Here is a 27,396-nt window from a genome sequence, read left to right as displayed (position 1 = left end):
ATCAGCCTCTCAGCAGGCATTTTGAGTGCGCTTAACACATGCTGCGCAGAAGACTTCTGGGGTCACTTCATGCATAACCTACTGCAGGTAGGCATGAAAGCATTTCTCGTCTTGCACAGTTAGGGTTCAGAAAACAACTAAGGAACTTGAAAAGCAAGCAAGCATGCAAAAGGGAGGTCAGCAGCAGGATGAGAGCAGTCCAGTAATTCTGACATGGAACCTCAATTCTGAGCTGAAGGATGTGTTGCAAACAGAACACTGAAAACTTCTCGAACGATCTCCCGGGTTGACATTCTCTGTGCACTGGAGAACACTGTCAGGAAAGACAAAAGAAAATAAATGAATTTGCTTAAATTGTGTGGGCGTTTGATGCCATCCACATTTATGCTATGTTTGTTTGTTTTCCAAAATAAAACAGAAGTCAAACATTCCAAGGTCAATTAGATTTCAGGGATTGACTGGCTTCCCACACATCCTGGGATATTTGTTCAAGGGGGAAATGTGTGTGTGTATGTGTATGTATGTATACATACAAACATACATACACACACAGTGGTACCTTGGTTAATGAACTTAATCCGTTCCTGAAGTCTGTTCTTAAACCGAATCCATTCTTAAACCGAGGTGCGCTTTCCTTAATGAGGTCTCCCGCCGCCGGTGCCCTTCCAACATTCAGTTTTCATTTGTAGACCAAGGTAAAGTTCACAGACCGGAACACTACTTCCGGTTTTGCAGAGTTTATAAACTGAACTGTTCATAAACAGGACTGTTCTTAAACCGAGGTACCACTATATATGAATTATTGAAGGAAATTAAGAATATTACGACGAGCCACTTAATTTGTGGTTTAGCCATCTTAATGCAACAATGTATGCTATTTAAATTGAGTACAGTGGTACCCCAGGATACAGACGCTTCAGGTTACAGACCTGCTAACCCAGAAATAGTACCTTGGGTTAAGAACTTTGCTTCAGGATGAGAACAGAAATCATGCAGTGGTGGCAGCAGCAGCAGCGGGAGGCCCTATTAGCTAAAGTGGTACCTCAGGTTACGAACAGTTTCAGGTTAAGAACGGACCTCCAGAACGAATAAAGTTCTTAACCTGAAGTACCACTGTAATCTTATTTACAAAGTTTATAGTTAAATTATATATATACTTTTTGTTGTTGTTTTTAATATACTAGGTGTCTTGAAGGGGAGACCACGATCACAACACAAATCAACAATCAAGTTTTAGGGCTGGATCAGCAAAATCTATTTTGGACTACAACTCCCATCAGCCCAGTCAAAAAAAAATATTGTGGTTTTTTTGGGTGGTTTCCATATTTTCAAGGCTGCAGAATGCAATAGTATTTTTCTGTGGTATTCTGACCAAACAAAATGCCCCTGAAGAAGGAAAACTATTTCTGAAACATGTTGGGATTAACAGCTACAACATAAACCTTTGAAAACCCTTCATTCTTTTCCCCTTCCACAAACGTTAACACATCCAGAACAACTGATTCACAATGGATCTCTATAGATCCACTGCATTCCAGTGATCTACTTACATATACATTGTTTATAATACACACCATTATATAGAAAACTTCTAAAATTCCTGCCTTGTTGGGAAACCATGCCCATTTTATTTAAATGGTTGCCTTTTACAAAGATTGTGTCTCAGAATGCAAATCAATGGGGGAGAAAATGTTCCATTTCTGCTGGAAAGAGGAACTGTGTTTTGTACGCCCTGTATACTTTCCAGAGGTCTGCTGCTGCTCCAATGTACAATATTTACTTAAGAAATTTTCCTCTGCACTTCAAACACATTCCCAGGGTTGCTTTTTCAAAAACAAAATACACAATTAAAATATGGAATATTTTCACATGCTGAATCCCCTGAAGAGAAACAAAATGTATCTCTCTATTGAGGTCAGACTTAATAACCTCTCACAAATTGTCTACCTATAGCTGCTTCATGTATACCTTTAAAACATAGTATCTTTTCTCATTTTAATATGTTACAAATAGGCTGCAAGTTTGATCTTCTGGTTATGTGATTTTATTTGCTATTAATTCAATTTTAAATGTTCTCTTCTGTTTTCACAGAATTGGAGGGACTGTGAAGGTCATCTAGTCCAACCCCCTGCGATGCAGGAATCCTTTGTTCAATGTGAGACTCAAACCCACCACCTTGATATTAAGAGTCTCATGCTCTACCAACTGATCTATCAAGCTTTGGTCATATGCGATTTCTATGTACAATAAATATTATGTGACATCATGGGGTTTGTTTGTTTTTTTGCATTTTGGGGAGAAATAATTACAGCTGAAACTTATCTGAGGTGCCAATTCTTATGAGTCCTTATGAGTGTTCATAACTTATTTGGGCTTATTTGGGTTTATACAATTTAGCGCAATCGATGTGCTGTGCTTTCAGTGGAGTTGTCTTGATTCCATGCTGCATTCAAAGAGGTTGTGGAGCTAAGTCTACAGCACCCACAATATTAGAGAACATTGGAAGGAAAGGTGAAGGTGAACTAGTAGTGGAGTTTGTGGTGGGACACAGATGCTCTCCCAAAACTTGGACTTAACCATCCAGGAGTCCTTTACCTTTACCTTTACCTTTACTGGCTTTGCTGTTCTTACCTGGACCAGGTCTTCAAGAGTCAAGGTGGTGGCAAGGTTGGGACTGTGTAGAGACACTGGCGGGGCCACCACTCTCTAGTTGGTGACCCCAACTTTGCAGTCTCTCTGTCCCACCCCATCTGCCTCCAGGTTAGCAGCAGTGATGTCATTGTCAGGAAGATGGCTCCACCCAACCCATACAGAACCCATACATTCATAGCTATGATGATGTTCCCCAAGCTTGTTGCATTATCCAAAATGAGACGCAGGCAAACTCCGACCCCCCAGATGTTTGGGACTACAGTTCCCATCATCCCTGACCCTGGTCCTGTTAGCTAGGGGTGATGGGAATTGTAGTCCCAAACATCTGGAGGGCCGACGTTTGCCTATGCCTGTCCAAAATGTTCAGCAAAACAGCCAACATGGGCTGTGGTACTTGGAAGGAATGCTTGGAGACTAACATGAAAGCCTACCCAGAAGAAAACCTCTCCTCTAAACCTTCCGTTTCATAGACAACACAGGACAAACCCAGGTTGCTCACTGAGGGAACATTCAGCAGGAAGTCAAAGCCAATCCTGACTTCTCTGAGAAGTATACCTGTTGCAGTGCATCTGTCTGCACACAACTTCTGTCATATTCCAGGTATAAGATGTTTTCAGTGTGCGTTCAAAAATGTACATTTTAAAGTAGCCTAAAAATGTTTGCTAACTTTGCAATTCATCCATCCCTAAAGAAGAGAAATTCAAGTTAATGATCTGAGCGACATGGAATCATAGTTTATGATGTTTTAGACTTACTGCCTCTGCAGAGCTTGCTTAACTGGGAATTTCTTCCCACAATTCCTACATTTGAATTCCTTTTCCTCACTGGGTTTTTGGTGCAACGTCTGAAGGTGTTCAGCTAGGATTTCCTGGCTGGCAAAACTGGATTCACAGTTAGGGCAGGCGTGGTCCTCTTTGCAACTAAAAGAATCTGCGCAGCGAAGAAAAAAAATTCAGAAAAATCATTTCCTGCGTATAAAATGTTTGGAAGGTTATATTCTAAGAAAATGCTCTAATGAAGGAGGATCCACAATATTTTCTAAGCTGTGGTGAGTTCATATTACTGCAGAAAGAAACATGATTAATTCAGCTGACATCTGAAAACAGCAAAGAAATTTAATTATGTTTGTTCATTTCTGTGCAACTTATTTTTCTGCATCGCTTTGTCTTGGTGTAACCCTCTAGCATACATTGCTATAATAATTCTGCAGACAGTTGGAAAGAGAACTGGTGCTCTTTATATTATAAAGGGCTGTAAGTTTCCGTTTCCTAAGTGGCAACACTTTTGAGAAGACAGCTGTGTTGCTGAGGTGACTGAGATGAGGCAATGTTCCTTCCAGCCAACAGAAAGATCAACTTTCAAGGAAGAGGTTTAGTGGTGACACAACCTACAAGAAAGAACTTGGGGGAGAGGGACGGTGCTCTGTTTTATTATATCATTTATGTAAATTCTATCACTTCTGTAAAGTCCTTATTTATGTACTGCTGTTTGATTTTTTTGGAGTTTTATGTTATTTCATTAAACAAAGATAAGTCTTTTGCTGTGAGTGCCTTCTAAGACGCTTAAGAAAGCACCTTAAATATATATATTTTAAAACTGAAATAATCTTATAAAAGAGTCACATAGAGAGGTGTGATTTTTTTCAGTAATGTTTAAGAATAGAATCCTGTTTCGTAGTTATTGAGGCAGAAAGGTACGAAGTCTGAAGTAGTCTTGATAGTTTGCAAAAGTTGCAATTTGTAAACTGTTCAGAAAACTGAAATTACCAAAATCCTCAAATATACAGAAAAGGTGCCCCTTGTTTTCTTAAATTAAGAAATGACTGTGTGCTTTTAAACAGATGCGCATCATTTCCATTCAGCTTAATTTCATTCCATACCTTTCTCACTAGTTTGTTGCAATTCCTTATGGCTGCTGTTACCATTGTTGCTGATGATGCTGTCATCTTCTTCCTGGTTAGTAATTACTTCCTCCTCTTCTTCCTCTACTTCTTCCATGTCGCTGTCAAGGTAACCAATCAGCAGTTCTGTATCTGTTTCAATATCCTCAACAGCTAAGTAGAAAATATTTTCTCCTTCCTGTTGGGGAAAGCAAGAGATTGGACAGTCCCTTTAGGAAAGCATACAGCTAAATTAATTTTTTAAAGCATCAAGAAATACAAGTTTCTGAGTGGATACAAGAACAAGTAATTTTTGTCAGATACAAGGTGGAATTCATAGTAGTGTTAAGACAGGTATGCATGAGCTGAACAAGGTCTGCTTGTGCAAAAGGACTTTCTCCCCTCTCCTTCCTCTGTGCACCCCCACAAGCCCTAAACCCATTCTGGGGGTTTCCCCAGCCCCCTAAAGCAGATTTTGAGGGGGGCATACATGTGGAAGAGAGAGGGGGAAATCCCACTGCACGACTAGAGCTCATTCTGATCAGCCAATTTACTTGAATCTCACCCATTGTTTTGAAAATAATATATTGCTCAAAAGTTCCAGCAGGAACAACATAGTCTTGTTGCACTTTTTAAAAAGTTTGTGCCATAGTAAATCTGTTAGTCTTTAAAGTACCACAAGGTTGACTTTTCCTTTCAGACACAATTGAGCTTGTTATTTATTTATTTATTTACTATTTGCAAACTTATAAACCAATTCACAGTCAAAGGTTCCAGAGCAGTGTATGACAGAAGGAAAAGTAAGATAAAATACAAAAAAAAACAACCCTGTAGACTCAATGAGCTAGCAGCAATAAAACCATTACAGCAATTCAATTGTACAATTAATAGTCCATAAAATGCCTGAGTTACATATTAGGAAAAGCCTTCTTAAACAAAAATGCTTTCAACTGCTGCCTAAATATCAGAATACTAGTTGTGTGCCTAATTTCAGTTGGTAACTGATTTCCAGACGGCTGGAATCATGTAACCTGTGGAAGCCCACCTATTAATTTTGCATGCTTTTGAAGACATAAAGATGTTTGTTTTGCAGTATATCAAGCTCAGCACCAGCACCCTAGGCAGCTAGCAGGTCCCTTGGGATGTCAGGACACTGTCTGCAAGCCACCCACTGACATTTTTCAGGATGCTATGGAGTTGCACTATGGAACTCTGAGAGCTTACAATGCCAGTTCCCAGCCCCCCATGGACTACTCCTGCTACTTCCAACACTGTGGCCAGGTATTCCCAATGGGACCTATATCTACATAAGAGGAAGTCCATGAGAGGACACTTTGCCCAGGGTCCTCTCAAAACATGGAGTGTGCCCTGTGCTCTGTCTCTATAGCTTTATTGGAATTTGCAAGCCTCTTGCTTCTGCCCACCTCTCATTTGCATGGGCCTGCTTTCATATGGTTCAGTCAATGGTTTTATGGTAATGCAGACTTGGGCAACAGTTATCAGATGAGCAAAGTGCATTGGGTTCTTCCAAAGGAAACAAAAGGAGAATCACATTTACCTTGCAAATGCTGCCAAGTGCTGTCGTAAATCATAATTCTTATCTGATCAACATCCAGTAAAGTTAATTGAGCCTTGCTTACGGTGTGCATAGCCATATATTTTGTGACAAGCTTTGCGAGGCTACAGCAAGATAATGATTTTTAATTTGCAATATGCTAAGATTCATTGAAACTGCCAACAAGGGATATCTTACTTCTAAAGCTTAGATAGGTCTGTAATGGATTAAAATGACTTATTTATGAAATGGAAAAGTCAATTTAATTTGAAAAACTTGTCAAAAGCAACAGTGTTCAAGGACCAGACACATTTTTTGCTCTTACATCAGTGATGGAATGGGGAGAAGAAAATTAATTACATATTTTCTTCAAGATGTGTATTTCACAGTGGAGTTCAGATAGCTATCAGGATATCTTGCCTTCATCAAAGAGTTACTTTTTCCTCTTATAGCACTGTTGCATGTTCCAGGGAATTTTAATTTACCACAATAAAAACTTAAAATAAATCAAGTTATAAGACATTCCCCCCTCCCTCCTAATGTAAAAAGATTTGGCTCTTACTTTTTCTTGTTTCAAGGAAACATATGTCCAGGCACACAAAGGCCCTGATACACAAAGGCTAAGTCATGATTTGTTTTAACAAATTGTTAGTTAACCACAAGTTGTCCCATAGACAATCAAACAAACCATGGCTAGTTTTTCCAAAGCTGGACTTGTTTTCCAGCTGCTCTTGAGTCAAAACTTTTGCAGTTTGTTGAGCATTTCTGGTTGGGAGCTCAAACAAACCATGGTTAAGGAAGCAGGGTAGAGTGTATGGTAACACCAAACCACACTCAAACCAAAGCATGGCTCATAAGACTATGACTTCATTTATAAAACCAAGCACTGCTTCAGTTACAATCTTTGTATCAAATCCATACCTCTGCTGTTAGAAGCAGGGCATGAAGGGAAGGGCAGAAGGCACCAAAAATCCAGAAGGGGGACATGAGTTGATAAAAGTTTGAGAGAGAGTAATTTCTAAGATTACCAAGACAGTGGCGTCGCAAGGGGAGGCAGGGGGCAGTTCACCCCGGGTGCTATGTCTCGAGGGGTGACAAGAAGGCAACCCGTAGGGTTCTTGCCCCGCCACAGCCGCATTCGTGGCTGCAGCTGCAAGCAGAGGATCCTGCCACTGTCCATACAGCGTTCGAGCAGTGCTGGCAGCAAACCACTACGTACAACGCATGTGCTGTGTCACATGCATGCGCTGTTCATAGCAACGCCACACCTGCGCTGTACATAGCAGTTTGCCGCTGGCACCGCCCGAGCGCCATACGGACGGCGGTGTGATCCCTCTGCTGCCGCTGGAGCTGTGAGCAGAAAATCCCGCCACCGTCCGTATGGTGCTGGGGCGGCGCCGGCGACAAACCACTATGTACAACACATGCGTGGTGTCACACACATGCACTGTACGTAGTGACGCCACACACACGCCCTATGTAGTGACACCATGCATGCGCCGTACGTAGTGGCACAATGTATGCACAGCCGGTGGTTTGCCCCGCCCCGGGTGTCGTTTTAGCCTTCGTTCACCCCATACCAAGATTCTAAGACTACTGCTGAAGATTTATGTTCAAATACATGTGCTCAGCTACCATTTTAATTTCCCATAATGACCCTACATTATTAGAAATTTAAATGGTGGCTCAGAGTAATGTGTCCAACACTACTGCTGCCAGGACTGCCATGTCAACAAACAACTTGGAACCAGGGTATCTATGGGACCATCTCTCCTACTGTATCTCTGTCCAGCAGACGGGTGTGCTTAGCCTGTACTATAAATTGGGCTTTTACTCCTGTAGCTCCAGTTCTCAGACTAGCCACTCAAAATCAGACAGATGCCTGGCACAATGATGTTTAGGTGCCCACTGAAGGTTTATGGCGGTTCAAATTTTACAACCGATGAAATTATTTTGCTTTTTAGATTTAGATGAGTGGTTTTATCATTTTTTGAGTTTGTTGAACTTATTGTTTTTGGAACCTGTGCTTGTTTGTTTTAGTCTTCTTTGATGGTTTTATACTTTGATGTGGTCTGTATATTTGAATGATGGTGGTGATATAGGACGACCACTGATATAGCGAGTGCAGTCTGCCATGGGTCCCCTAAAACAAGGAGATGGTCCTGCTTTCTTATAAAAGTCAAACACTATGTATTTGGGTATTAACTTTTTGTTAATATAATTGCTTATGGGCAGCACAAGAAATGAACAGAAAACCTCAAACTTGCCTTATGATAAGTAAATATTGCAATAGGTAAATATATAAAATCACAAGCAGGATCATAAGCAGAAGAGGACTATTATGCTCATGTCCCACTTATGGGCTTGCCATAGTCATGTGTTTGGCCAATGTGAGAACAGAATCCTGGACCAGATAGGGTTTTGGTTTGAGCCAGCAAGACTCTCCTTGTCTTCTTATAATAAGATGCATTTGTCTTGGATTTCTTTGTGGCTTACCTCCTCTCCCAAATTCCTGCCTGCCTTTTAGGCTGAGAGGCAGACCAGTTGTGCCATATTTATTACAGTGTTGACTGATTCTCAAATACTAATCTTCCATTATTACATTTGTTAAGTATGACTTTAAACCACTCTACTGCATCACAGTAAATACCTCTTTTCCCATTAACCTTTGCCATTTCATTATTCCAGTTTGCTGAGCTTGTCCAGACCACCAGAATGTCTGGTGGCTAATGAACAGAGTGCTTGAATAGAAAGGGTTGGCTGTGATCCTGTTTATAAAGAGTTTTGACATTAACAGCTAAGGGGCCTTCGCCATACAGTAGTCACCAGCAGACACCATTGTTAAAAAAAAGTATAAAAATGTAATTGGCAAACACAGGAGCAAATGCAGGCCTTTTTATTCAACCAGGTTACTCAAAACGGGATTAAGGTACAGGAAAGCAAGCAGAAAACACATTTAGCTTTGAGAGGCACTGTGAATTTTATATGTTCATTGATCAGTTGAATGACAGGAGAAAAGACTGAAGGTTTATTGTTGCTGTCACACTGATTACAACTTCCAACAAAAGGCCAATGACTTCATAGCTATATGTCATACATGGCCTTACAAGTCCTCATTCAATCTGGCAGTATTCCAAAAACTTTGATTAACCATTTCCTTCCACTGGGGGAGGCGTCAAAAAGTATATCATGCATCTGAGGACGGGGTGGGAGTGGGGAGATAGTTGACGCTCCCTACAACTCTTAGCATTCTTATCTGCTTAACAAAGCATACTCACTCAACTGACTTCAGATTCTAAATAGTTTTTACAGTTCTTTAGAATTTCCATAGCTCAGGCACAGCATACAAAGCTAATCTGCTTGAATATGGATGTATGATTAGCCACTATTTTTAATTTCTTATATCCAGTGCTTTTTTTCTTAAAAAAATGATTAGAGGTGCTCTCATTTTGACTCAAGAAAATCACCATTTTATACTTGAAATCGGGAAGAATAAATACAGTAAATGGACAAAAGTACAAAGATTCACAAAATGTTTAGGGGTATGTGTACCCCTGCATACCCCCAGAAAAAAGCACCGCTTGTATCTATAAGGCATGATTTTGGGATATTTGTAAAATTATTCTTGCCTAGCTTTTACTCTAATTTCATAGACTCCAATCTAAAGGCAGAATCAAGTCAAAGCTAAAGCTTTATTTAAATAAATAAATGAGCACTCCTTTACGGAGATTAAGGATAATGAGCGGTTACCAAATTTACCTGAATAGCAGCCAGGTTCTTCTGTTCCTGGGATGGTGCTTCATGTACAAAGCGGAGCCAGTTGGAATGCCTTGGACTGCTGGCATCCAGCACATAAAGCACCTCACCTTTGTTCCCACGCACCTGCAATGGCAAGAACCGTTAAGCAAAACTAAAACTTTGCAGAACAATTAAAATATTCCACTGTAAATCACCAGGCTTCACCCTCCTAGCCTATCTTACTCTGCCTGGCAGAAGAAGCAAATCTGTCACTTTCCCAGGAATCCACCATGTCTCACATCCTTGGCCCATGTACCTCCATCAGCAACTGGCCCTTCTCTTTTGCTAACTCTCTTCAAATTGACAGCCTTCTTTTCTCAGGGCTCATATTCATTAATGAATAAGCTCTATCCTATGTCAAATAGCCCCACTGGATAACCAACAACCTTCACTAATTCAGACAGCACAAAAGGTTAACTATAGAATTCAAGCATCTTATACAGTCCACACGAGGAAAAAACACAGGTGAAAACGTGTGCTATAAGTTACCTACGGAAGGGCTTGCTTCCCACACTTCTGGTTTTGTCAAAAGCACAAAACTAGATAGTTTCCATATCCCACTTCCGAACCCATACCTGCTCCCATTTTATCTTGGTCTACAGCAGGCATAGGGAAACCTGACCACCCCTTGGTGTCAGACTAAAACTCCCACAGGCACAAGTCTGATTATTGTCAGTTTCTAGTGAGGTGGAGGTGAACTATTTTAGCACCAGTATAGTATTATGGAATGCACTCCTCTGGGCGGGCATTATACTGGTTGCAACTGATGGGAGCTGGCTTCCCATAACATCTAGAGGGCCTCTGGTTCCCCATCTGTGGTCTACTTTAATAAAGGACTTCTTTAGCTGAGCTGCCGAGTCCAATAAAAATATATAAACTAGTGACTCTCACTGCTGGATTATTTATTTATTTGTTTATATTTGTCACCTCATAATAAAGGCTATGTGATAATAAGCTGAATAAGAACAACTCTGGAGTAGAAGAATAATACAAATTCACACCAAAACCTGAACAAAAGAGTAAAACAAGGCTAGGCACATCTCATTTTACACAACAGAAGAGCTACAGCTGCACTGAAAAGATTAAAAACCAACCAACCACTGTCAAACAGCAGAGAAAAGACTAAAAATTATGATCAACAATATTCAAAGATTTTTAAAAAAATGTTATTAAAAGGCCTTCAAAAAACAATGGATGCGCTGGAGATAATAATTGCAATGGGCTACCCGAAGAAATGTTCTGGACAAAATTATTTAAGATATTCTAAAGCCCCTGGCAATCTGCCCAGATACAGCTATAGGTTGGGAAAAGGTAAACACATCTGTGCTCTCCTTAGCACTTTCAACTCCAACCATTCTTCCTCATTTGCCTTTCAAAACCCACATTTGTACTGCTCCTCATCATATGTGGTTGCAGCATTTTCCCAATTCCTTTAAGAAAATGTTTTCATATTACGAAACAGTAATGGACCCTCTTCCAGGGTCTCTGAAGAGGGAAGGTCGTGCTTTAATAATATTAACCAAAGCAGTCTATTCAATACTTCATATATATTTTCCTTTTCCATCTTTTAACTTGAGCCTCTAAGACCTTGGACCTGGAAAATAAAAGAACAAACTAGCAAACTGTTCACCGTTGTGCCAAAAGGGACTGTAACTGACCATTGTTCCTGAGTGATATTATAATATACTTCTTTAGCATTGTGTACTCACATTGGACAGAAACAGAAAAATTCTGGGGAGAAAATATTATTCCTTTGAAACCACACTTTTCAAAAGGTTAGGTGGATCTCTTCCAAAAGGAATGAAAAACTGTTAGGAAAAGCACTGGTTCCAGATTTCAAGGGTAAGATTCAACCCATCACCCAAAATTCTTATGCACTTAATTGCTAACATGAGTGGCCTGGTCTACTCAAACTAGCAACACAATGGAGGTCACATTCTCCATCCCCATAAAGCAACAGGTTGAATCTTAAGGTGATATAGTAGTTTAACATCCTGGTAATATGTGGCTTAATTTTCTACAGCTCCTGGGTACCCACAGTTTCTGGAAGTAATACATTAAAAACCATTGGTTCATGTAAGCCATCATGACTAGCAGCCATTGATGGTCTTGTTTTCTAATATGTATGGTTATCTACCTCTTCCACAATATTACCGTATTTTTCGCTCCATAAGGCTCACCGGACCATAAGGCGCACCTAGTTTTTAGAGGGGGAAATCAAGAAAAAAAATCTTGCCTGTCCGCTTCTCCCAGAGCTTCTGGGGCTGCCAGGGGAAGCCCGCCCCCCCCAGCCCCAAAGAGCAAAGAAGCCATAGCCACGCACAGCCTCTCCCAGCCGGAGGCAATACTCCCACCTCCCGCAAAGGCCCACAGGAGCCGCACACCCTTTAAGGAGCGTGCGGCTCCTGCGGGCTTTTCTACGAGGAGGGAGAAGGGACTGACTGGCCATCTCAGTCCCTTCTCCCTCCTGGGGAAAAGCCCGCAACAGCTGCGCAGAGCTTGTGTGCAGCTCTTGGGGGCTTTTCCTGCCTGCCTCCCCCCTGCATTCGCTCCATAAGACGTACACACATTTCCCCTTACTTTTTAGGAGGGAAAAAGTGCGTCTTATGGAGCGAAAAATACGGTATTCTCACAACAATCCTGAGAGGTTTGTCAGACTAAGAGTGTGACAGTTCCAGGGTCATCCAGTAAGCTTCATTGCTGGATGAGGATTTTAACCTGAGTCTCTCAGGTCCTAGTCTGACACGATACCCACTGCACCATACAAGTTTTTTGTCTTAGTTACCCTCGGGAAGGGACATCCTATTTCCTCACTGACAGACACAGGTAGCCTTATTATGACAAAGCTTAGCAAAAACCACATGAGAGTATTCTTGACACTGTTCTTCTTTTCTTTATTTAACTGCTCCCGAGGTTCTGCAAAACAATATAAAAGTCTCTCCAATTTACTACTCTTTTTCCAAGGAGAGATTTTGTTCCCCAACGAGACAGAGATGTGAATATAAGTTGTTTTTGAAGATAACAGGATTTGTATGTGCCTCTGAAAAAACAAAATCTGCTCCAAAAAGTTATATTTATATGCATTTGACTTTGTTTGGGACAGACAAGCAAGGCCAGTGTTAATTCTTGCATGAATATGGATGAAATTAAAGCTATCGTGTTTCAAACAGCCTGACATTTCCACAATAGCACAAGTTTATGCTGTGTTTTCAACATGAAAGGGTTGAAAGCCTGAATGGACCACGGCCGTACACAAAACTGTACATTAAAATAAGCAGACAAGTAATGCAGTCAGGAAAATTGGAGCTTTCCTTTTGGACAATACTATGGCTGCAATCATGTACACAGTTAGATTGTTTAAAAGAATATTGACCTCAGTGGAATTTAGAAAACCTAACTATGTGAGTTTTGTGCAATTGGGTTTACTCCAAGGTAAATGGGTATAGGATTGAAGCCTTTAATCACTTATACAGTGATGGGGGAAAACACCAAAATCAGTCATGATTTCTAGCCATTTGCAGTTGATGTGAACATTATTTCTATTCTTAGCTAAAGGGAGTTTTGCTATTTTGTCTGTTGATTCCCATTAAACAGACAGAAGTCACACCCACACTTTACATTTTAAGCACCATTATACCACTTTAAACAGTCATGGTTTGCCCACAATGAATTCTGGAGACTGTAATTTGTTAAGGGCACTCACTGATAGTTGTTAGGAGACCCAGAGTTAGTTCCCTGGAAAGAGGACCAGTTCTGAAACCACTCTGGAAACTGTAACTCTGTGAGGTACAACAGATTGTTTAATTTGGAAAAAGACAGTAATTGGGGAACTAACAACTCCTTTGAACCCACTTTACCATAAACTGGGAGTCAAGAGATTACAACTTTCAGGAACTGGGGGCCATTGGTTTGTATACAGCAGTGAAATGCAGATTCAAAGACCTTCAGTGAATACTACCCACCAATGTGAAATGGTAGCCTTGATAATAGCCAATAATGCAAGTTGGTTAAAAAACCAATAACCAAAAAAAGCACTCTGGGGAAGGCTATTGGTGAATGGCAAAAAAAAAAAAATGTAGAAAGCTCATGTTGGCATATGTGGCTCAGGCAACTTGCTAAATGACACTCTCAAGTTTGAAATGAAATCATGTTGTGTTTGGCCAAAAGGATTAAGCAGCGGGATGTATTCTGCTGCACTACATGAGCATGGCTGTGAGCTGAAGTCAAATACTTTACAGCCAGTGAGGGGGAAATGTCAGCACAGCAATGATAACAAACAGATGGCTTCTGCTACAGCACTCAGTAAACACATTGCTTGCAATTTTGGAGGCCATTTGGTGGATTGTTATTAAATAAGAAAGGCAAGAAACTACATTCCCATATAAACAGCAAGGGCGGAGGGATATTCCGTGACTCCTCTAATTTAATTTTGAAACAGAACACATGAGACCTGGTATGGGATGCTCTTAGAAGCTAAATGTTAGCCTTGCATTGATCTTGAAGCTGCTGGGTTAGAGCAATGCCGTTCAGAGACTCTATCTAATGGAGTGCAGCCAAGGGCAAGTTGCATCTATCTTTTTGAAATTTGCCAACGCCATTCCCTCAAAAGGGGCACCATGCCTGCATTTTGCTTCCAGTTCTGGCAGAAAATTTAAAAGATGAAGACTTTTCCACAGTTGATTGAACAAACAAACTATAGTTTGGTTTTATAAAGTTTGGCTTGCTTTCCAGCTGCTCTTGCCTTGTAACTTTGCAACTTGATGTGCATCTGGAGTGCGATGGCCAAACAAACCATGGTTAAGAGTATTGGGTTTCCATGTAACATCAGACCATAGTTAAAACAAATCAAGGTTCATAAACCAACAACAAACCATGGCCTCAAATTGTGGTTTGTTGGCAATAAACAAACCCCAATTAAGTTGATTCAGATGAGCAAACAAACTATGGTTTAATAAAACATGGTTTAGCGTTAGGTGCGAAACAGGCCAGCACTCTGGATACTTTATCCATAGACTATCAATAGAAAGGAATATATAGAGATTTATTGCTGCTTATTATTCAGGGACCTTCAGTCCTCTGCAGAATATTGTAGGTGATGGCAAATATTTTTAATGGTATTTTAGGAGTCTTATCCAGAGAGGTAAAGCCCAATAAATGTTCTGCCAAGCCCAGTATTGGTTTGCATGAGTCATGTGGTCTTTAGTGAAGTAACTTCAATGAGATAACTTCAGAGCAAGTGGTCTGTGGCTTACAGATAAAATGTTTGCATACCCTATTTCTTCGTGTCATGGTTCTTAATTTGGCAACTGAATTGAGAATACTGTTATTTGTTTCAACCCTCAGAAGCCCATCAGCTGAGGGTGTATTGATGCCTAAATTTCATCAAAAGCAGACAGCTGCAATAGCATTGCAGGCAGAGCAATGATGTCACTTGATTACAAATATTGTCACTCTATGAGTACAAAATATTTCATTTAGGAACTGTTTTTACAAAGCAAAACAGCAAACCACCCAGTAGGGCTCCCTTAAGACACCCTCCAAGAATACTAGTCTCATCGGAGATCAAGCAATAGCTCTGTCATATAAGACCACACATCCACAGGATATGGGCCGCAATCCCAAATGCACTGAGCATCCCCAAAGCCTTAATGAAATCAACAGAGCTTTGAAGGTCCAAGCATACTAAGAGCTATAGTCAGCCTCAACAAAGGCTCAGAAGGTTTGATCTAAGATCTGAACTGCATGTTTATAAAAAGCACTTGATGCAGCCTCCTAGCACTGTATCATTGCATAATATGAAGAGGGAAAAGACATGCTGGAATGCTGCTGCACATCCAAATCTCCCTGCCAACCAAAGTGTCAAGGAGAAAAATCCCAGCCTAGCCTTATAACCTGATATCCTATTTTTCAATGAGCAGAATTTTATTTGTTTACCGGAATGAATATTTACTTTTGATGCCTGACAGTGCTAGGCATGGATACTAGGGGTGCGCGTAAGCTCTGTGTGTAGCCCATATCGTGAGGCAAATCATAGTGATTTGAGGAGTCTTTCACGTTACCACATTGCGCCATTAACAGGTAATGCCAAGGGAGATCAGGCAGCGCCCAATCCTCGGAATAGTTTAGTTGCCTCAGATTTTCCATAGCGTGAAATATATGACCCCCCCCCCTCCATCCTGCCACCCCACACAGACTGGCTTTTTGAGAAATGAAACACAGGGCTCATCCACACTTCTGCTTTTCTGGTGCCTTCAAAGCACAGGTCTGAGCGGTTTTCTGCTTGTCCCCTGTTTTCTAGAGCAGTTTTGTCTTTCCCCTGTTGTTTTTCCCTGGAAAACCCATTTTTTAAAAATGTTTGATATTTTACTATGTTTTTATATGTGCTGTAAGGGATGCGGGTGGCACTGTGGGTTAAACCACAGGGCCTAGGGCTTGCCGATCAGAAGGTTGGTGGTTTGAATCCTCGTGACAGGGTGAGCTCCCGTTGCTCGGTCCCTAGCTCCTGCCCACCTACTTGCACAAAGTGCAAGTAGATAAATAGGCACCGCTCCGGCGGGAAGGTAAACAGCATTTATGTGCGCTGCTCTGGTTTGCCAGAAGCGGCTTAGTCATGCTGGCCACATGACCCGGAAGCTGTCTGCGGAAAACGCCGACTCCCTCGGCCTATAGAGCGACATGAGCGCTCAACCCCAGAGTCGGTCACGACTGGACCTAATGGTCAGGGGTCCCTTTAACCTTTACCTTTAAGCCACCCAGAGTGGCTAGAGAAACCCAGACAGATGGGTGAGGTGTTAATCATCATCATTATCTTATCTTATCTTATCTTAGCTTAGCTTAGTTTAGCTTATCTTATATCTTATTATTTAAACTGGAACAAATGTTAATCCGGAGAAAACCTGATTGATACTTGCTCAAATTCAGCAGTAAACAGCGGGATTTCCCAGGGGAAAGTGGCAGGGTGAGTGGAAGTTTGGAAGATCCCCAAGTTAATAGAGAAAACACTCAGAATTCAACTGGAAAGAGGTGGAAAGGAGAGTGGAGAGGTGGGATGATCTTTTGATTTGACTGAGAGGTCTAGCATTTAAACTGGTCAGCTATTTTCCAGCTGAACTCCAATCACAGTGATTTGGGGGCACAATAACCCTCCCCCCCAATGGATCGTCCTTGTCCTCCAGGTCTGGTTATCACCCACTAACAAAACATAGGGCTTTCTCATTTCTTCATGGAGGGTACTTACAGGAAGGGGGCCTGGTGACAAATATTTTCCAGATTTTTTAAATAACAAAAGTAAAAATAATCTGTCTGAACGTGGGCAGGTTTCTTACAATTGATCCATCCCCTTGCCCAAAAAAGCCACCCCACTAAAGGATGGGTGGGAACTATATTAGGGGTCTTTCAGATTCTATGTAACCTACGAATAATATTTCCTCATTAACTGGAGTGATCTTAACTCTGTTTTGAGGGTGCAGCAATGTGGTTAATACTGCTACTAATAATAATAATAGACAATATATGAGCTCCAGCAAAACAGTCACTAACTTGAAGCTGCCTCCCTAATTTCTTGAATGGCTATCTATGTAAACCTGGACAGCTGCTTTTTACTTTACGTGTCCCTAGCCACAGGCTTGCAACTCAAGGCCACTTCACAGCATGATTCATAATGCACAACAACACTTGTATTCAGATCAGCGTCTGTAAACTTAAACCGCTTGGGTTCAAACATTCAGGAAGTCATAAAATGCGGTATGCAGGAATCTGTGCAAGGTTCCAAAAATAGGTCAAAGAGGGGGAAAGTTAAGAAAAAGTGTCAAAGAACCATATAAAACCTGATTTTATGGTTTGCTGTTAGAACATCTACGTGTCACTGAAACACTGTCACACTCTCAAATTAATATTAAACCATTTACAGCATTTAGAAGATTATTGAGCTTCTAGGTCACTTTAATTAGACAAAAAGAATCTTCGTTCTTCATAATGAACAGGGGAGCCAACTTGGGCCAAAGGTTATGGGTGTCCAGTGCACATGACATAATGATGTCACGCTGCAGCATGACGTCATGGCGTCACATTGCAGTGTGATGTCATTATGTCCCTCACCCTCCCCAGCCTTGGAACCTGACTTCCAGTGGTAACGGAAGTCAGGCTCCGAGACCTTACAAGACCTCGGAAGTTGCGTTGGGCAGCACTCACAACAATTTTTTGTGGGTGCTCAGGCACCCAGATCCCCCTATAGTTGGTGCCCCTGGTAATGAAAAATTTAAACAAGCACCACTGCTAAAATGGCATTTATTAAAGGAAAACTACACCCAAAGTGGATCACTTCTTATAAGAGCACACTTAAAATTTAAAAGCAGCCATGCCACCATTATTTAAAAATACAGGCATTTAAACTAGATAAAACAGCAGAAATGCTATCCATTCAAGAATAGAACTGTAATATATGGCCCTAACTAAGAAAAGGTAGTCTGGATTGGTTTAAATTGGAAGAGTTGTAACCATTCATGCCTTTGTAGAGGTTTATAATTCCCTAGGTTTCTCTCTCTGTCTCTCTGTCTCTCTCTCTCTCAACTACATTTTGTCAGTCTTAGTTTTGTCACAAGTAGTAGCGCCCTTGTAGCGCCTTTGTAGCTGCCACTGTTGCTCTGCATCTTTCCACCCGGGTTGAACACAGTGTATTGTATAGCATCCGCACCCTATGAGTTGCCCAACTCCCACCTCGCATCACTGGAAATAGGTGGTGGGGCAGAAGGGCACACAGTGTGGAGACCTCACACACTGAATGCAAGTAAATGTGATCGGGAACAGAAGGAAGAGATACAAAGATGATAGGTAAAGGTAAAGGTACCCCTGCCCGTTCAGGCCAGTCTTGCCAGACTCTAGGGTTGTGCGCTCATCTCACTCTATAGGCCGGGAGCCAGCGCTGTCCACAGACACTTCCGGGTCACGTGGCCAGCGTGACAAGCTGCATCTGGCGAGCCAGAGCAGCACACGGAACGCCGTTTACCTTCCCGCTGGTAAGCGGTCCCTATTTATCTACTTGCACCCGGAGGTGCTTTCGAACTGCTAGGTTGGCAGGCGCTGGGACCGAACGACGGGAGCGCACCCTGCCGCGGGGATTCGAACCACCGACCATGCAATCGGCAAGTCCTAGGCGCTGAGGTTTTACCCACAGTGCCACCCGCATCCCTATGTTGATACAAGAAGATGATACAAAGAATAAAAAGTTTCGTATCCCATCATATCGAGTTGGACTAACAAACAATAGCAATTCTAGCCCTCGGTCACATCCACACAGTACATTGAAAGCACATCGCTTCCCTAATAGAATCATGGGAATTGTATTCTCATGCTAGGAATTGTGCTCTGCATGCTAGGAATTGTACCTACATTTGGCTCCCAATACGTTTACAAGCACAATTCTAAGTGTTGGTGCTGACCTTTAAAGCCCTAAACAGCCTCGGCCCAGTATACCTGAAGGAGAGTCTCCATACCCATCGTTCAGCCCGGACACTGAGATCCAGTGCCAAGGGCCTTCTGGCGGTTCCCTCACTGTGAGAAGCCAAGTTACAGGGAACCAGGAAGAGGGCCTTCTCGGTAGTTGTGCCCGCCCTGTGGAATGCCCTCCCACCAGATGTCAAGGAAATAAACAACTATCTGACTTTTAGAAGACATCTGAAGGCAGCCCAGTTTAGGGAAGTTTTTAATGTCTGGTATTTTATCACGTTTTTAATATTCTGTTGGGAGCTGCCCAGAGTGGCTGGGGAAACCCAGTCAGATGGGCAGGGTATAAATAATTAACAACAACAACAACAACAACAACAACAACAACAACAACAACAACTAATAACAACAACAACAACAACAACAACAACAACAACAACAACAACAACAACAACAACAACAGTTCCCACGATTCTTGGGGCAGGGAAACCATGTGCTTCAAATGTATCATTTGGGTGTGACTTCTTTGTTTTTGCAAAACAATGTACCGACTGAGTCCCTAGAGCCCCAGGAGCCAAGCCATTCCTGCAGTCCTCACCTCCCACATCAGTCTGCAGTCTGTGTCTTCATCCAGCTCCTGAGGCATTCGCTTCTCTCCTGCAAAGGGTCCAAATTTTTCGCCCTAAGGAGTGGAAACACAAGCAAAGCAAAGCCATCAAACCCTTCCTTCTGTTCTAGGAAAATGTATTGCTATGTTCAGTTTCACAACTTTATTGGGGTCAGCTACATATTATTACAGAAATGTGTGACTGCACCACCGTTTCTTTAAATTACTTACATGGGGCTCAGATTTAGAGGATTCATGTCTGAACAAAGATGTGGGGAAAGGGGTTTATACCCTTCCCCCAGCACCCATCCCCAATGGAAATCAATCCTAGCACCCCACAAAAAGCTGCTTTATTCCCCAGTGGTAAAAGCCTTCCAGCACAATTGCTATGTCCAGATGTTTTCCGAATCAGAAAATCAGACCTGGAGAGAAAGGTTAACTTCCCATACCCTATTTGAAAAAAATAAAACAAGATATGGGGGACAGGTATCCTGAATCTCTGAAGAGGGCTAATAGGTGGTATCCAACTAAGGTTTACTCAAATTAATGAACATGACTATGTCTGGTCTATTAAGTCTACCCTGAGTAAAACTTCTTGAATATCATGCAAAGTCCTTTTAACAACTGTATTTTTTTAACTGCTTAATGATACAAATTAGCAGCCCTATAAGAAGGGACGTGGGTGGCGCTGTGGGTTAAACCACAGAGTCTAGCACTTGCCGATCAGAAGGTCGGCGGTTCGAATCCCCCCTCCTCGGTCCCTGCTCCTGCCAACCTAGCAGTTTGAAAGCACCTCAAAGTGCAAGTAGATAAATAGGTACCGCTCTGGCGGAAAGGTAAACGGCGTTTCCGTGCGCTGCTCTGGTTCACCAGAAGTGGCTTAGTCATGCTGTACGCCAGCTCCCTCAGCCAATAAAGCAAGATGAGCACTGCAACCCCAGAGTCGGTCTCGACTGGACCTAATGCTCAGGGGTCCCTTTACCTTTACCTTTAAGGATATAAGAAGACTTGGACCAGACCAAAAGTCAATCTAGTCCAAACTTCTCTATTCACAGTGACCAAACAGATGCCTTTGGGTAACCTGCAAGCAGGACATGAGCACAGCAGCACTCTCTCCCACTCATGATCTCCAACAACTAGTATTCAGTGGCAAACTGGCTCTCATTCCAAAGGTTCTATATCACTATCATGACTAGTAGCCATTGATAGACTTATCATCATTGGTGAATGTGCCTAATCTCCATTTTAAAAAGTCCAGGTTGGTGGCTATCACTACATCTCGAGGGATCAAATTCCGCGCCTACAGAAGTTAATTGTGTGAAGAAGTGTTTCCTTTATCTGTCTCCAATTTTCCACCTTTCAGGTTTATTTTATTTTTATTTACTTATTTATATACCAATCAAATGTAAAATAACAACAGCAACAACCTCAAAGCAGTTTACAAAAGGATAAAACAAGTAAATCAAGGGGGAGGGGGAATTACAAAACTTTTAAACATACAAAAAGTTAAAATACTAAAATTAATTGAAATTCACATTGGATATTCCCTGGTTCTAGTATTATGAGAAGGATTAAAAAACCTCTCATTCCCACCCCCCAAATTACTTGCCTTTTTTCTAAAACTTAAAATGCCCCAGATTTTGTAACATTTCCTCATGGGGGAATTGCTCCAACCCCTGGATCCTATTGGTTACTCTCTCCCCCCCCCCCAATGTGGAGAATTAGCTCATAAGGTCACACATGTGATTCTCTTCCATGGCAATAGGAATGCTGTCAAAGAGACCCAACCTTCAGGAAAGTAGCCTGTCAGTTTTGTTCAGTGTACATGCTGTCAATTACAGGGGTCCAGGTGGGGTGGGGAGAGAACACGATGTCCTCTGCTGTGCTACCTGATAAACTGCAAATATGGTACTCACACATGATCCACTAAGTCAATCATCCATCCTATTATTTAGCATAATATGGACGTGGGTGGTGCTGTGGGTTAAACCACAGAGCCTAGGACTTGCTGATCAGAAGGTTGGCGGTTCGAATCCCTGTGATGGGGTGAGCTCCCGTTGCTCAGTCCCTGCTCCTGCCAACCTAGCAGTTCGAAAGCACGTCAAAGTGCAAGTAGATAAATAGGTACCGCTCTGGCGGAAAGGTAAACAGCATTTCCGTGCGCTGCTCTGGTTCTCCAGAAGCAGCTTAGTCATGCTGGCCACATGACCCGGAAGCTGTATGCCGGCTCCCTCGGCCAATAAAGCGAGATGAGTGCCGCAACCCCAGAGTTGGCCACGACTGGACCTAATGGTCAGGGGTACTGTTACCTTTACCTTTACACTGCTTAGCTGCTTATTTGTTTGTTTATAGGAACAAGGGAAGTTGCCTTATACTAAGTCCATTGGTCAGTCTTGTTTGGTATTCTCCACACTGACTGGCAGCTGCTTTCTGACTCTACCTGGACATACCTGCAACTGAACCTGGGTCTACACAAAGCACAGGTGATCTATACTGAGCTACAGCCCAGAAAGCATAAACCAGGAACCAGAGGAGCAATTACAGTAGGAAAGGCCAGTAACAGTTTGCTACAATTTGGCAAGCTTTGGCTACCTAAACCAGCTCAAGAGAGCGGCTTGGGAAAGGCACCTTTTGTTTATTCTTGTTCCCTTTGCCATTGAGGTGAAGGACTGAAATACACAGGCCCTTCCTTTGAAACCGAAGACTGTCACGGATTTGCAAGATGCAAATTGAATCCCCTGCCCCCAGGCAAATCTATTTTGGATGCGAATCGGATTTGAGCTCACAGCTCCTTCTTTTATGTGGCTGTTGTCGAACTGATGAGGATTCTGACTGCGCCGAGGAGAGCTCAGTCGAACAACAATGGGCGCAGGAGGCTCTGCGAAAAAGATAGATTAAAAAGCAGAAGTTTTGAGGCCATTTATGTAATAATTTCCACAAGTTGCCGGACGGAAGTGAACTAAAGAGTATCACAAGAGGAAGAGGGGTTTGGGATTAAATGGTGAAGATCTGAGAGAGAGAGAGAGAGAGAGAGAGAGAGAGAGAGAGAGAGAGAGAAAGAAAAAAATACGTGGCAAGCTCTCTGGGGAGGGTGGAATGTTGAAGAAGGAAGAGCTTGCAGGAAAAGCCTGGCGGATCTCTCCCCCCTCCCGTCCTGCCGATCCCTCACCTTAATGGTGCAACAGCAAGGATCACCCACCTTTTTTACTCTCCGGGCCGTAAAGAGCCCCATCCCGTCTTGAATGCTAGATGACTTCAGGGCAAACCTGTCCGGCACGTACATGCCCAGCATTTTGTACTATTATGGGGTGGGGGGAGTTACTAATGTAGCCTCTTAAACGGGGGAAAGGGATCCAGAGGGGCTTTCATTGCAAAGGGAAGCGGGTTGGGTAGGTGGGGTGTGGGGAGGGAGAAGGGATCGGGCGGGGAAGCCTTGCTGCTCGATCTCCTCCCCTGCTCTCCCCCCGGGCCGGGCCTGCTTCTTCCCCCGCCCCGATTCCTCGCTCGCTGGGCCGGCGCTTCTGCCGAGGCTCGAGAAAGGCGGCGCTCCGATTGGCTGAAAGTTTTGCCGAGAGCGAGCCAGGAAAGGCAGAGCGCGCGACTCCTGCGAGGCGAGCGAAGGATCCCGGGAATCTTGGGCAGGGAGAAAGCAAGCAGCTTCTCTTTTCGGGACAGGACGAGAGCCCTGCATTCCTGCTGCAGAGCGTGGGCTCCAGGGCTTTAAAAAAATGCTTTGGAAATTTGGGTTTAGCAGACCTAATTTGAGTGGCGCGACTTAAATCATTCTATGATGCATGTATAGCACATTTCCCTAATTTTCATTTTCCCCTCCCATAACTCAAAAACTATATGGCATAGGAATTTTTTTGTTCACGTTAGTGACTTTGACATGTGAAATAATCCAGTGCAGAACAGCGATTTCATTCAAAATGTTGTAGCAGTTGATCTTTGTGAAAACACTGTGGTGATCTGTCATGGAACAACTCCATTGAAGAAGATAATAGTGGTTACCCAGACCTCCTTGCCGGTTGCGAAGGGGCCCCAATGACAGCTCAAGCTTCAGGGCTCCAAAAATGTAGGTCTGCCACTGGTGGTGTCATGGGTAGGGCCTTTGAGGCCAAGCTTCCAATTCCCACTCAGCCTAATGCCTGCCTCAGCGTTGCTGTGAGGATAAACTTTGGAGGGAGAGAACTGGATATGTTGTCTGGAGGAGCCCTTAAAGGGATACTAACCTGAATAAACAGTGTGTTGTAGGAGTTAGGATGCCCGACTAACCATCCCTCAGCTGTGAAGTTCAAGGAGTGATGTTGGACAAATCACAATTTCTCAACCCTATCCTACTTCACAAGGCTGTTGTGATTTTTTAAAAAAATAAAAATAATTCTGTACATGTGGTACAGTAGGAGTAAATGTCATTGAAAACAGTGGGACTAACTTCTGAGTAAATTTACAGGGGATTCCTCTGTTACTCTTGCCATAAATGCTAACTTGGATGGCACCAGAACAATAAAATATTTTTAGACACAAACTGGTTCCCCTCCCCCCCAAAGGCAACAGACTACTTCATCAGATGCATATAAGTAAATAGATTGAGCTGGAATGGTAAAATAAATATAAGAACTGTATGTAAGTAAGCTGGTATACAGTCAACAGGTGAAGGGTCTAAACTGAACAGCCGAAAGCCAACTTCACATCTGAGCAGGGATTTTGAACATGGGACGACTATCTGTGATCTCCAAGGTTGTTGGGTTTTTTGTTTCATTTGTATCCCATATATGGGGTTTTTTGTTGTTGTTACATTTTTATCCCTATTTGTTGCATTTATATCTCAGTTGTTACATTTGCAACCCTGTATGATACATTTTTTTTTGTTGCATTTGTATCCCACCAATTGTAGCTGGATCTAAATTCTGTAAAGGCAACAAAGGATTGACGTGCAAGGAACTCAAAGCAATTGTTTTGCCTCACAGTAATCTTCAGTCTATATTGTTTTGGGCCAAGAGACAATTGCATGTGCAAGACCACACTGCAAGCTTCCTGTAATAAGTCTTGAAGAATTTCAATCTGGATTTCCCATCTACAAAACCATGAAACTAACCACTGTCTCTTTTCCTCTACATTGGCTGTACAGTGTAGTTATCACATCAGCCCCCAAACCTACCTTAACTTTTGCATATTTGTAGACAATATTGCATCTTACAGTGGACACATTGCAGCAGGTGTAAGGCAACAGAAAAGATAGACAGACATGTTTGCCAGACAGATGCTTGAGCTTTTTAGCTTCTGCTCCTACGATATCCAGTATTCCAGATTCTTCTCTACAGAGTTAGTGCATTCAGTTTCAGTGATGATAAACTCTGCATATAGTCGCTGTTGCCTGAAATAGCCCTGTGCATGGAGATCTCCCAAGTCAACATGTTAGAGCAAGCGTTCCAATAAGTTGTCTATGGTTTTAAGAGTGAGATGGCACCATCTCTACAAAGAAGTGTGTAAGGTAAAGGTACCCCTGCCTGTACGGGCCAGTCATGTCCGACTCTAGGGTTGTGCGCCCATCTCACTTAAGAGGCCGGGGGCCAGCGCTGTCCGAAGACACTTCCGGGTCACGTGGCCAGCGTGACGAAGCTGCTCTGGCGAGCCTGCACCAGCGCAGCACACGGAAACGCCATTTACCTTCCCGCTATAAAGCGGTACCTATTTATCTACTTGCACTTAGGGGTGCTTTCAAACTGCTAGGTGGGCAGGAGCCGGGACCGAAAGACAGGAGCTCACCCCGCCGCAGGGATTCAAACCGCTGACCATGCGATCGGCAAGCCCTAGGCACTGAGGTTTTACCCACAGCGCCACCCGCGTCCCCCCAAACAGTGTGTAGTACCTTAAAAAAATAAAAAACAAGACCTGTCACTTAAGTTTATTTATTACCCGGGTACTTTAGAAAAATGGGCCCTTTTTGTTGTTATTTAAATAGAAAAGCAGGCTATTAATGAATACAAGGGAAGTTAGTGCCAAGTCCTTATGGTGGCAAAGCAAGGCTGTGGAGGCCCCTCTTAACCCCGGGGGCCTTGGCCAGTGCCCCATCTGACCAACCACTGGTGCCAGCCCTTCATACACAGGACTGTAATCTACTAATGGATCTTGAACATGTTTATCTAAGCTATTCTGATGAATATTTCATATTCCCAAATTTGGGAAGGAAACATACTGACAATTGTTTCCCCTCTAGCAATCATTTAAACAGATGAATTAAAATGTCAGCACTTTGCAAGCTCTTTCCTTACAGGATCCTCACCAAAGGCCCTTCAATGGTGCCTTGGAACATGTACATTTCACTTCATAGAATCAAAGAACTGTAGAGTTAGAAGGGACCCCGAGGGTCATCTAGTCCAACCCCCTGCAATACAGGGATGTCTAGTAAAGCATCCATGACAGATGGCCATCCAACCTCTGCTTAAAATAGAGGGGTTTTTTAAGGGTCACATCGAACCAAGTTTTACAAGAAGAAGAAGATGACTTGGTAAAGGCGAGCTGCATTTTTGCTCTTTGGTTGCTGAATTGCTAAGGTTCCATTTTCCAGAAGGCATAACAGATAATCCCAGGCTTCAGTGGTGTCAGAAAACATACGAGGAGGAGGAGGAGACCCAAAGAAAACCTTTTTGCCAAATACTCCTCTACGTAGTAAAACTAAATACATCATTAAAGACAAAGTGCACCCAGTTGGAACATTACATTTTGAATAATGCTATACCTTGTCCCAGTTTGAACACCAAGCTGTAAATCACTTTTGGTTATTTTGCTAATATTGTATAGTATCCACTAGCAGTTTTCTGAATGACAGGGGGACCTGAAAGTGAACTCACTCTATTAAACAGATTAATTTAAGATGGGAATTCAATCCAGAGTGCTCGTATTATTCCTGGGTTCGTTTATACACAGTTTATCAAAGTGCAGATTGGAGCTGGCCAAAGATTGTTCTTTTCCCAGCGGGGAGATGTATTTGTTTAAATCTGATTATAAAGCTGAAAGAAAAACAATGCATTTGGGGGAAGGCAGAGAGAGAGAGAGAGAGAGAGAGAGAGAGAGTGGGGGAAGGGAGGTGAGGAGAAACTGACAAACCTGTAGTATTTAAAATTCTAAATTTAACGCTGTGGGCTTACATCTCATAATTTTAATTACTAGGCTGCTCCGGATTTGTTCTTTTGGCTTATGCTTTGTTACATACGCCCTCCTTTGACATGGCTACCCTTTCAAGCACACCAAAGGGTGCAATTACTTCATTCTCTTTGCTGTCATTTTGAGACAACCACAGATAAAGTTACGCCTGGTGCAATTGGGGGGCTTGAAGAGCCTTGTAACTCCTTCTGAAGTCAAAAGATAAGGAAAAGGGCATACAAGTTGGCCTTAAAATGCAAACCCTTTCAGGCTTAACCAAATATACAGACTGTGGTACCCAGGTGTGTTTAAAAAGGG

At 42.5% G+C, this 27,396-nt stretch overlaps 1 protein-coding gene across 4 annotated transcripts in view; it reads right to left on the bottom strand.

The window, feature by feature from the left end:
- Positions 1-23,414, bottom strand: part of PRDM5 (PR/SET domain 5) — an 87,574-nt gene extending 64,160 nt beyond the window's left edge. For 3 of the 4 annotated variants that reach the window (XM_053403511.1, XM_053403515.1, XM_053403514.1), the window contains exons 1-6: positions 23,132-23,414; positions 19,924-20,007; positions 9,846-9,968; positions 4,532-4,730; positions 3,408-3,582; positions 221-313 (exon numbers count right to left, since the gene is read on the bottom strand). In XM_053403511.1, coding sequence (XP_053259486.1) covers positions 221-313; positions 3,408-3,582; positions 4,532-4,730; positions 9,846-9,968; positions 19,924-20,007; positions 23,132-23,224 — 767 coding nt within the window. In that variant the 5' untranslated portion in view covers positions 23,225-23,414. The remainder of the gene's footprint in view (positions 1-220; positions 314-3,407; positions 3,583-4,531; positions 4,731-9,845; positions 9,969-19,923; positions 20,008-23,131) is intronic. The other variant, XM_053403512.1, reaches the window with a different exon arrangement.
- Between the last annotated feature and the right edge of the window lie 3,982 nt (positions 23,415-27,396).

The sequence above is a fragment of the Podarcis raffonei genome, chromosome 9 (genome assembly GCF_027172205.1).
Source record: "Podarcis raffonei isolate rPodRaf1 chromosome 9, rPodRaf1.pri, whole genome shotgun sequence".
NCBI lineage: Eukaryota > Metazoa > Chordata > Lepidosauria > Squamata > Lacertidae > Podarcis > Podarcis raffonei.
Note: the sequence above shows the minus strand (reverse complement) of the source record. Positions and strands in the feature narration are given on the sequence as shown.